The 11,231-nt window shown below is 35.8% G+C and overlaps 2 protein-coding genes across 3 annotated transcripts; one reads left to right on the top strand and one right to left on the bottom strand.

Moving 5' to 3' along the window:
• The first annotated feature begins 1,377 nt into the window (after positions 1-1,377).
• On the top strand, positions 1,378-6,370 carry LOC113297734 (xylose isomerase-like). Of its 2 annotated transcripts, none has more exons than XM_026546311.1 (21): positions 1,378-1,516; positions 1,798-1,865; positions 1,969-2,076; positions 2,172-2,246; positions 2,326-2,455; positions 2,555-2,646; positions 3,074-3,124; positions 3,533-3,609; positions 3,689-3,743; positions 3,823-3,924; positions 4,180-4,231; positions 4,373-4,418; positions 4,498-4,553; positions 4,726-4,777; positions 4,865-4,944; positions 5,086-5,156; positions 5,258-5,298; positions 5,430-5,529; positions 5,628-5,699; positions 5,792-5,869; positions 6,101-6,370. In XM_026546311.1, the coding sequence occupies exons 2-21, from the start codon at positions 1,806-1,808 to the stop codon at positions 6,134-6,136; spliced, it is 1,434 nt and encodes a 477-aa protein (XP_026402096.1). In that variant the 5' UTR covers positions 1,378-1,516; positions 1,798-1,805; the 3' UTR covers positions 6,137-6,370. The 2 variants fall into 2 exon arrangements, with proteins under 2 accessions (XP_026402096.1, XP_026402097.1); XM_026546312.1 differs by having other exon boundaries at positions 1,385-1,520.
• A 982-nt stretch (positions 6,371-7,352) lies between these two features.
• On the bottom strand, positions 7,353-10,437 carry LOC113297735. Its single transcript, XM_026546313.1, has 2 exons — positions 8,080-10,437; positions 7,353-7,975 (listed from the first exon to the last, which is right to left on the bottom strand). The coding sequence occupies exons 1-2, from the start codon at positions 8,569-8,571 to the stop codon at positions 7,856-7,858; spliced, it is 612 nt and encodes a 203-aa protein (XP_026402098.1). The 5' UTR covers positions 8,572-10,437; the 3' UTR covers positions 7,353-7,855.
• Between the last annotated feature and the right edge of the window lie 794 nt (positions 10,438-11,231).

Raw genomic sequence — 11,231 nt, forward strand, 5'->3', positions numbered from 1 at the left:
ACGGTTCGCGAATAATCCGGGAATGCCACATAATACGCGACTTGGGTTCGGAGTTGCAAACGTACGCGAATAAGACGGTAAAATTCGTGATACGGAAAAATTCGCGAATCATTCGCGAACTTACTAACTAGGTCAGGGATGATCAAAAAGTCAGTCAACTTGAGTTATGTACTAAACTTCAAGTTATGAAATACTATCTTTGTTTTGCATCAAAAAAAAAACACCACGTTACCATTGAAACATCTCGTAGGATCATTTTGTTTGCACACTCTCCAGAGCCTAGTTAGCAATTCAGGATACGGGTAGTAGTTCGGAACGGCATACATACGGGAATTATACGGATTCGGATAGGTCGGATTCGGACAAAAATCCGGTCAACGGTTCGTTGTTCGGACAGTAGTTCGGAACGACATACATACGTGTATATTCGTTTTATAAATGTGAGTTCGGCACTTAAAATTCGGCTTACATATATGATAAATTGATAAGTATTATGACCTTATTACGAGACTAATTTTATTTGTATATGATTTATACCATGGAAAAAATATTTTTGCGTGATTATTTAACAAGAAGGAAACAATTTAATCGCATAAATGTATTATAAAACGAGTTTATAAACTTTTAAACAAAAATCAACATACAAAACACTGGTTAAACAACTACCAATAGAAAATTTTAACTGAATAGTTATATTTAAATATAAAGTATATACAAAATCAAATAAAAACCAATCAACAAAACTTTGGTCAGAGAGTTACCTATGTGAGAGCGAGGTCGGGCGTTCAAATTAGGTTTCGAGTTCTAGTTCGGAAATATCATTTGAAATCAATCAATTCGGATACGTTCGCGAATCATTCGTGAGGTCCATATAATCTGGGAACTAGGTCAATTAGTTTGGAAATATTATTCGGTTTCCGTCAGTTCGGAATTCGGATACGTTCGTGAATCATTCAGGAATGATTTAAAAAATTACTAACTAGGCTCTAGAAGAGTGCCCACGATATTGGACTCGTACACAAATCATTTCGTTCTTTTTCTTCTCGGGAACAAGATTTATACGTGTAAACCTTATCTTTTTTCACGGATAAATATTTGTACTCAATTCATATCCAATACCCCAACAGAAATCATCATTTTAATCTCGATAAGATAGACTTGAGCGCTAGTTAACTCCAGCTCTCCCACCAATAAAATCATGCCATGCATGGAACCTAAATCAATGTTTTAACTTTATCCAGAAACAGTGCCATATGTTACCGAAAGAAACGAAGTGTGTATTTTACTTCATAACAGTCGGTTACATCAGATAAACACCGAAGACGTAGTTATCTCAAAAACTCAAACCTTCGTTATTATTTATATTACCTCGTCATTCTCAAATATTTGTTCTTTTATATATAAAACTACGGTGTGATCTCACTATCTCATCATCTTTCTCTCTTCTTTTCATTTTTCAAGAACTTCAGTTTTCCAACATTGAAGTTTCTCTCTTTCTGCAAACTAAGGCATTGCTGTAAGTAAGCAAAACCCACTCTTTGAAAGAACTCTCATTTTTATTTTTGTTTTGGGTTGATCATTGTTTTATGTTGTTGAATATCGATCTCTTTGTAGCAAATAGTGGGTATGTATAGCACTATAAGCTCAATTTCTGATATGTATTTTTGTGTGCTTTTGATGAGTAACATGAGAAGATTGATATGCCAAAAAAAAAAAAGAGAGGATAACTTAATTGCTTTTTGGGGCCTAATTGTTTGGGTAGATAGGAAATCCCTAACCCTAACAATTGTGTTGCAGACATATAAATGAAGATTAAGGATATTATTTTGGGTTTGGTGTGCTTGAATGTGATCACACTTGCAGTTGTAAGTCATAGCTAGCCAGCTTGCTTTTTACTATTTTGTTTTATTTTTTGGTTATTTCGATTTCCTATCTAATTTTGATGCTTGTTGTAATGGGTTATTCTAGATTGCTAGTAGTCCTCCTACTTGTCCTGCTGATCTTGGAAAGGAATGTGCCAGTGATGGTGAATGGAAGGGGGAATTCTTCCCTGGCATTCCTGAAATCAAGTATGAGGTACATTTCTTTAACCCACCTTAAGATAAGGACTTTGTCTGTATGATGTTTGGAAATTGATTTCTATTGGATGTTTATTCTTGTTTGGTGTCTAGGGTCCTTCGAGCAAGAACCCACTTTCGTTTAAATGGTACAATGCGGAGGAAGAGATTCTTGGAAAGAAAATGAAGGTTCGCTTACTTAGTTTGTTAAGAAAATCTAAACTTATTTTAGTGACTGTGCTCTGACAAAGGTGCATTATTACTATAGGATTGGATGAGATTTAGTGTTGCCTTTTGGCACACTTTCCGTGGAACAGGAGGAGACCCTTTTGGTGCACCTACCAAGGTCTGGCCATGGGAAGACGGTACTAATTCATTGGCAATGGCCAAAAGAAGAAGTAAGATCAACTTGTAAAGTTACTCGGGTTTTCTGAATTTGAAATAACCCAAGTGTTAGACCAACACAGCTGACACTATTTTTTTTCTGAATGGTACAGTGAGAGCAAACTTTGAATTTATTCGGAAGCTTGGTGTAGATTTATGGTGCTTTCATGATAGGGACATTGCCCCAGATGGAAAAACCTTGGAGGTGAGTACTGTTTATTGCAGTGTTACTGTTATATTTTTGTATTTAACAATTGGATTGGAAGTGCCTTTCTAGTTTCTTCATATTTTTTTCTACTCAAGTCCTAAATATGAGTTCACATAATCAGCTGATTCATAGGGTGGATAAAATCTGCTTATGATACACACAGGAGAGAGTTGATAGGTAAACTTAATGTAAATGGAGTGACATATGATTCTTAGGTTAACTCCTACTGCAAACTATTAATATAGCTAAGTAACTTCACTAGGAAGAAACCCTTAAACTAGGAAATCACTACACTAGAAAGGACTGCTAAACTAAACCTAAGCTAGGAGTCTCGTATAATAGGAAACTTCTAACAGAGTTTAATTTTTTCCATATAATGTCTTGAGTCTTAACGATGTTTAACTTCATTTGCTGTATGTATCAGGAGTCCAATGCAAATTTGGATGAAGTGGTCGCTTTGGCAAAAGAGCTTCAGGTAATTTACAGAATCTAAATATATAACCAAGCTTCTTCTTTTACTGCAGTTTCAGCGTCCCCTGTTATTGGCATCTAAATGAGATTCCTCTATTTTGAAGGCATGCGGCTTTGTTAAGAAAATTTTGTAGCTATTGTTTGGCGCCTTGCTTTTTGGCTTCCCTTATAATTGGCCTAGATTTCTCCAGTGTCAATACGTTTTTTGAAAAATAGATTAGCACCTCTACCTTTGCCTAACAAGTTGTCATTTAAAACTTCTAAAATGAAAAACTTAAATTGTTCTTTGTTTATACTTTTGTATTTATTGTAGTAGATCAACATTGTATTCCCGTTATTCTGTGAATTGAAGGCTTGGTTGTTGTTGTGAATTGAAGTTTAAGTTCTCTAACTGAAACCCCTAACTATATAGGGAAACAAAATCCATCCTTTGTGGGGCACAGCTCAGTTGTTCATGCATCCTCGCTACATGCATGGTGCTGCTACTAGGTATATCTTGACTAGTCTATTGTTTCCACCTTGTTTATAGAACTATCATGTTAACCTTATTATACGAAACTATCTGCAGCTCCGATGTAGGTGTCTATGCTTATGCCGCAGCCCAAGTCAAGAAAGCCATGGAGGTACGCATTCACCTTTATATGCATTCCAATTCCGAGTCCTTGAATTTGCATAATCTATACTAGTTTCTATATTTTTCAGGTCACACATTATCTTGGTGGTGAAAATTATGTCTTCTGGGGTGGTCGCGAGGGTTATCAAACTTTATTGAACACCGATATGAAAAGAGAGCTTGATCATTTGGTATGGCTTCAATACATCTCACTCTGTTCTTAATTTCAACATCTATTCCGTGCATTTTGTTTGTTAATTTTGATTGCGAGTATCAACTAAGTTATTTGTTCGGCCGAACTGTAGGCTGCTATATTGCTCTAGCCGTAATCACTTAAATGCATTTTGTTTGTTCTCGTTGGACTATTATATGTTAATTTGGGTTTTTATTCTTCCTTTCCTCTCTCATTTGGTCCTATAACATGATGAGTGTTTTCGTTTTGGCAGGCAAGATTTTTGGAAGGTGCTGTTGCCTGGAAGAAAAAGATTGGATTCAAAGGTAACAAATTTTGGAATGTTTACCTTAGATTAAGTGTTGGTTTAATTGATCTTGCATGCTCTATTGTTGCTGACTAATCTGAAAAGATAAGCTTAAAAAGTCTTTTATCAAGAACTGGGATTGAATTTGTGTTTTTTTCAGGGACTTTACTGATCGAGCCAAAGCCTCAAGAACCAACTAAGCACCAGTATGTGTTTAACTTATGGCTCTGTTTTCTGATTTTTCTACTTGTCATGTTGTCACTCTCATGGACAATTTTATTCTAGGTATGACTGGGATGCGGCAACTACAGCTGCATTTCTACTAAAATACGGACTTTCTGGTAATCCCCCCCCTAACTTTTAAGTCGATTCCATTGTATACTTGTATGAGGATGTGTTATCCGATGTTCCTATTGAATTTTATCGGAAAACTTCAGAGTGACATTCAAGTTGATAAGTGACTCCTACTAATGGATAGACTGCTAAATTTTTGGCATCAACTTTTTTTTGCAGGTGAATTCAAACTGAACATTGAGTGCAACCATGCTACACTTTCTGGTCACAGGTGTGTCATTCAAAAATTTGCAACTTTTTGCAAAATTCCTACTTCTCCCTCATCTTGATAACATGAATAATGTTGGGTGTTTCACAGCTGCCACCATGAGCTTGAGACCGCCAGAAATTTTGGGATGCTTGGAAACATTGATGCAAACACTGGAGATCCTCAGATTGGTAAACATTTCCCCACTCTTTCAAGAGTTGGCTAATGAAAGATTTTACGATTATATCAAGTTTTTATAAGAGCAATGCAAGTTGAAATTAAGTATGGGAAGGGATAAAGTAGGCGGAAGACTCACTTTGTTACATATACAGGATGGGATACTGATCAGTTCCTTACTGACATTGGAGAAGCAACTCTGGTTATGCTCAGTGTTGTCAGGAATGTAAGAAAATACCAATAAAACTCTTTAATTCTTTATGAGTACTCCGTTAGAGAGGTGCGTCGGTAACCTGCATCATCTTCTTATTTTGGGTTCTTTAACAGGGAGGATTAGCACCAGGAGGATTCAACTTCGACGCAAAATTGTTGGTTTTTTATCTCAGTTTTTAATCGATTAAGGATGAGCAATTGCCTCCTTTTTGAGTACATTCAATTCACAGTGGATAAACATATTTTTGAGATAAGAACTTAATTTGCCTATTGATATGCATTGCAGACGACGAGAGAGTACCGATGTCGAAGACTTGTTCATCGCTCATATCTCAGGAATGGATACATTGGCCCGCGGACTTCGAAATGTTGCCAAGCTGCTTGAGGTCGAGAGTACCCCTCTTAAATCTTACCGAATTTCCTTGTTTTGCTATTCTATAAAATATACTTGCTCACTGTGATCTGGGTTTTTCTTGCGGAATAGGACGGATCACTAACTGAGCTTGTTCGTAAGCGGTATGAGAGCTTCGACACAGAAATTGGTGCCCAGATAGAGGTTTGTTTCGTCATAGTAGTTTTGATATTCCCTTCCGGTTTTTCTTTCTTTGTTGTTGTTTGGCTTATTGGTGTTTTCCGTAAAAAAAACAGGCTGGAAAGGCTGATTTTGAAGCACTTGAGAAGAAGGCAATGGAATGGGGAGAACCAAAGGTTGGCTCTGCAAAACAGGTAACTTTGAACATGCATTGCACCTGTAAATTTACAAATTACAGAAAACAGCGACATATTATTCTATTCTTGTTTGTTTCATTTATATGTTTATCATAATTGTGTAATTTATTTATTTTGAATTCAAAGTGGAACTTGTATTAATGATTAATAGTCTGAACTGTCTGAAAAGTTTATACTTGAAATAAAATGGGGTTGTCTAATGGTGCATATGTTTTCTATTGTTTGCAGGAATTGGCTGAAATGCTTTTCCAATCAGCACTATAGAAAGTAGCTTATGTTAACTACAGAGTTCTTCTTTTACCAGTCTTTCTTTTTTCTCCTTAGCCAGTAGAGGTTTGCTGAACGAAGTGAACCCATTGAAAAAGAAGGAAATAAATATGTATGGACCGACTACTGTTATAGTCTGTTTTGAAGAATTATTGAAAACCAAATGGTGATACTGTAATATGAACAAGTTCCAAGTTGAAAATTATTTCAAATGTCTCTCAATTTCGATTATAGCTGTTCCATGTGAGTTTCAGACCGATCTTCATCTTTGATTTAAATCGAAGATCAAATCGGTTAGGTCATTTGGCTTGTATGCCTTCGGGAGTTGTAGTCTGAGACGGGATGAACTTGTGAGTTACCAAGTTATGGTATATCAATTTTTCTTGCAAGTCTTTTTGCTAGTGTTCAAGTTTTTCTATTCTTCAAATGCACATATAAGTCCGGCAATATTCAACTAGCTTTAATGCTCCCCGCTTTCCTCACTGATGAGCTGTCATCCTATGTGGCGAAGGAAAGAACCAAAGTGATGAGCTGTCGTCCTGCGTGGCGAAGAAAAGAACCAAAGTGAGGAAAAGAAAAGAACCAAAGTGAGGAAGACACGTAAGCTAGGCGGAACATCAAAATTCTGAATTTCTAAAATTTGGGATGGATTGAAATAATTCATCATCTCAAATCTCCCTTTTCTCCTTCAGAGACCCTTTTCTCCTTCATCTCTGTGAACATATTATATTCTTTCTTCAAATTTCCCTTCACTCTGTAGTTTTTTCTTTCCATTTTCAATATCTGTAACGAAGAAGGTTAATGTGGTATAATCTATTGGCATAAATGAATGATTATTATATCAACCAACTTGATTGATGTGCTAATTTTGAATTTGTATTCACGTTCTACTCGTTACCCGATAGTTCAAAAAATGGGTTCATTTAAATTTTGTGTTTTACTGAGTAGAAGTATTTATTTGTTATGCTTACAAGGTGTTTGCCTTATTATCTAAATGAGAATGGAAAATTGTTAATTAAGCTTACAAAAGAGCGGATGAGCATCAATTTTGTGATTTCAACCTTTCAACGAGACTATAGTCTAAATGGTATCTCCATATACATTCAAGCTTATAAAAGAGCAGATGAGCATCAATTTTTTAGCTCTCTTCTTACTGAATTAACAACCAACTGATAAGTTGGCGACATTCTTATGAATTTGAAACAACACATTCCCTTATGAACAAGCACATCCAACTGAATTTTATGTCTAAAATTCACCCCGGTGACACTGAATTTCAAACGAATCACAGAAAAATGGGGATTAATCAAACCTTTAGATCTTTTAAACACCGATGCTATCATTTGCAGATCTAAAATGACAATTGTAAGCACAGACAACATTGCCGAGAAGCTGAAAAGCATTAAAATGTATTTGTATGTACACACATACATATATACCAAAATATTAAGCGACGTATGCAGCAAAGCAATTTTCATAATTACAGAACACGCTCGAGCTGCATGGTTACCAAAATATACGCGACTTCATAGTTTTTGGATGATTCTTTTTTTTTCTGCTTACCCTCCAAACATCTGCATATTAAGCGTTGCGTGTGGGAAAGTTGGTGCTGACCCTTGCACGTGAAAATAACTCACATCATTTAGCAGTCCTCCGTAATGAGGGAGTGGATGTGGATGCGGATGCGGATAGAATTTCCAAGGATGGTACATATGCTCAATGCACTTGTTGTGCTACTCCATTAGCTTGATACATACGATCTCTTGGTAGTCCATTTGGTGGATACATATGAGCCGGCTGTGCTAGTAATCCACTAGATTCTTGTTGCGACACAACCTATACAATTCCAACCATATTGGTTATGACATTGTGAAAAAAATGATAAATACGAAAGAATGAAAGTAAGTTAACATTATTCACGAGAAAAGTGGCTGGCTTACCTGCACACTTCCGTCTCCTCTCGAGTTGGTAGTTTTTTTTTCTTTATTTTTGCTGCATGGTGGTCTGCCTCTTTTTTTAGTTGGTGGTGCAGACACATCAATAGCTACAGGTACATCTTCATTACATGTATTCACATCATTGCAAGTTGTCTTCTTGCTATGTTTCCATGTGTTTTTATATGTGTTACTTCGTGGTCGGCCTGGACGCTTTATATATTTTGGATCGAGTATACAATCATCTATTACAACATCCACAAAGGCTTCAGGAGAATATTTCTCTTCCCTTTCATTACACTCACTAGTGGAAGGACTCTTTGGTTCAATCTCAGACTTCTTTAGCATCTCCAATTTCATGTCTAACAATAACTTAATATCATTGAAATCATGTTCCGAGTTTACTGCTCTCTCTGCAACCTCACTAAAAAGAATGTTCAAGATGTTGTAACGATCACGCTCAACGGTATTTTTCCAAACCCCTACATTAGTTCTCATACTTGAATGGGACCTCTTCACATCTATCCTCCATCTTCTTTTTATGTACTTGTCAGGTATCAAGTCAATCCCATGAAGGATTAATATATTAAGTGCATGTTTACAGAGAATCCCCTTAAACTCGAACCTCCGACAACTGCAAGAAACCTCGCAGTCATTTGCAAACAAGTCCTAGGCATGACTGTTTTCCACAAATATTTTTATATCAATAGAAAGCATTAGTTTTTATACCCAATATATTTCATTAACATCAAATCCCTCTGATCAAAACAAAACAAAAAACATCAAATCCAAAAAACCCCAAAACCATATCTGATCCACCTCAAAGAAATTTTTAGAGTAGCTGATCATATTTTTTTTTTAGTTTTTGTATAGGAATCACTAACCTTATTTTTAACATTTGAATTTTCTTCTTCGATTTCAGTTATACGCATCTTTACTCCTTGTTTAGCTAATTTCTTGTTCTTCACAAGAGAGAGAATAATAATACAGAAGAGAGAGAACAATAATACAAAAGAACTTTTTTTTTTTTGGTGAGAGAAACGTACAAATATAGAATATTATTTCTTGTTCTGCCCTCTCTCCTCCCCCAACGACTATGTTTCTTCATCTTCTCTTCCTTTCTTCTTTGTTATTCCTCCTCAACTGTCATGAACGCTGGGTAATTCCCCCATCTGGATTTCGTCCAAAGCCAGATGGGGATCAAGAAATGGGATAAAATAACATCAATTGTTAATTCTGATTCTGCTCAACCCTGAAGCCTGAAAATATGGGATCCCCTTATTGCATTCATACCATACATCTCTGTCCTAATTCATTCATCCTTGCATAATCTTCTTTCATGTTTCATATACTTTGTGGTTCACTTATTGTCTGCTTATCTTTTAACTCCTATACTTGCTGCTATTAGCTCCTGTGTCTTTGTTCTTATTTCTTCCTCATCATTGTTAGATGAATTTATGCATAAATTTTACAAGGTAGTCTGTATTTGTGATTTGATTAAGTAGGCTTATACCATTTGATAAAGTTAAAAATTTGATTCTGCTGACTGTCATGTTATTTTACGAAACAAGTAAAAGGATATCCATATTCATTAGATTTTGAAACACAGACTACATTAACAACTAGTAACCTTGAAATTAAAACAAACTAGATACTAAGGAAACTTGAACGAAAAAATAAACTAAAATGATAGATCATGAGAAGCTTCTTCTAATCCAGTCTCTTCTCCTTATTCTTCTTCTTGTGAATCATCCACTTCTATTAGTCCGCCATTTCGCTCCTGCTGGTATATTGCAAATTTCTCATGCGCATAGGCATAGTCCATTCCGGGAGGATACTCTGTTAGAAAATAATTAGCAGTCACCGGAACACCGGTGGCTAGCCTAGTGTGGAGATCCTTAATAGCTTGCTTCCCTAGTCTTTCTTTCTCTTCCCGGATCAGATTGCATAAATCCAATCGCTGAGCTTGTGCTGGATACATGAATGCTTCTCGATTACAACGTTGCACCGATAGTATTGCATGCGGTGGAGTATTCCCTCCTGACAGCGAACCACCTTAGTAGAAGAAACTGTTACCCCTAATGGAATTCTAAAGTGGTTACAAGCCATTTTCTAAAAAATCTTTTACTTTTTCTGTTCTCTCTTCTGATTTTGATATGTGGTGTTGTATTGATATGGGAAAGTGAATTTTATAGTACAATGTAATCCTCGAGTTTCTCCTCTCTTTTAATGTCATTAAATCTCTTTACGTTTGGTTTTCTCTAATCTCAGACGTCTTATCTTCTTGTGTTCTTCAAATCTCTGTATTGGCTTGATTAGTGACTTAGTTTCCATTTATTAGATACAGGCTAATATAGACTTCTAGTGGCTCCTTTCACCTTTTAAGTCTTGACCATTAGAATTGTAAAATGAATATCAATGTTATGTTCCCTAAACTTCTTTCTTTCTTATTGAGTGGTGCGGCTACATAGCTTTTAGGTTTCTATAACCTCTCTGCCTGTTGACCTAGTTTAGAAAACGTATGAAATTTTCCTTTCTGTGCATTTAATCTCTGCTGCTCTGTGCCAGCCGACTGGTTCTTGTCACAATTTAATGTGTGTTTTATGCTTATTCCTAGGAATTCATAGAAAACTGTCACCTTTTGCATGATTTATCTTAATTAGTGTTGTCAAAATTTGATTGGCGAAGAATTATTTTGAATTACTTTTTTCTTTGTTTAAGGTTAGTTTTCCGAGAATTTTTGTTGTTGGTTAAAAGCAAACAAATCATTTAAGTCTTTCCTAAGCTGAGCTCCTTTCTCTCTTTGCTTATCATCTCTTCTTTCTTCCCCTGATGGTTTTTGAATACTGATCTGATTTCTTCTTTACTTCATCTTTATTCCATTATGAGTAACTACAATCTTTACAAACATTTAAGTGGCCTTTCTATGGCTCAAAGATATGCTAACTACACGAATGTTGGAATTTTACCAACTCCTCCAGCCTTAATGAGGGAGTTTGACATTAAAGACAATAGTATCTTAGCTAGGATTTTCTCAACTGAGGTGTATAAAATTGAAGATATAATAGGAGTTCTACGTCATTTTTGGGGTCTTAATATTGGTTTTCAAATCTATGAAGTGGATCCCAATCTTTTTATCATTACTTTCGTACTGCGGA

Source organism: Papaver somniferum, chromosome 7, assembly GCF_003573695.1.
Source record: "Papaver somniferum cultivar HN1 chromosome 7, ASM357369v1, whole genome shotgun sequence".
Classification (NCBI taxonomy): domain Eukaryota; kingdom Viridiplantae; phylum Streptophyta; class Magnoliopsida; order Ranunculales; family Papaveraceae; genus Papaver; species Papaver somniferum.

Excerpts from the sequence above, each read along its gene's own strand:
- LOC113297734 (XM_026546311.1), top strand. The coding sequence starts at position 1,806 with ATGAAGATTAAGGATATTATTTTGGGTTTGGTGTGCTTGAATGTGATC. Across the intron at positions 2,077-2,171 it reads TTCCTGAAATCAAGTATGAG|GGTCCTTCGAGCAAGAACCC; the intron begins GTACATTTCTTT and ends TTTGGTGTCTAG. Across the intron at positions 5,870-6,100 it reads AGGTTGGCTCTGCAAAACAG|GAATTGGCTGAAATGCTTTT; the intron begins GTAACTTTGAAC and ends TATTGTTTGCAG.
- LOC113297735 (XM_026546313.1), bottom strand. The coding sequence starts at position 8,571 with ATGAGAACTAATGTAGGGGTTTGGAAAAATACCGTTGAGCGTGATCGT. Across the intron at positions 7,976-8,079 it reads GAGGAGACGGAAGTGTGCAG|GTTGTGTCGCAACAAGAATC; the intron begins GTAAGCCAGCCA and ends GGAATTGTATAG.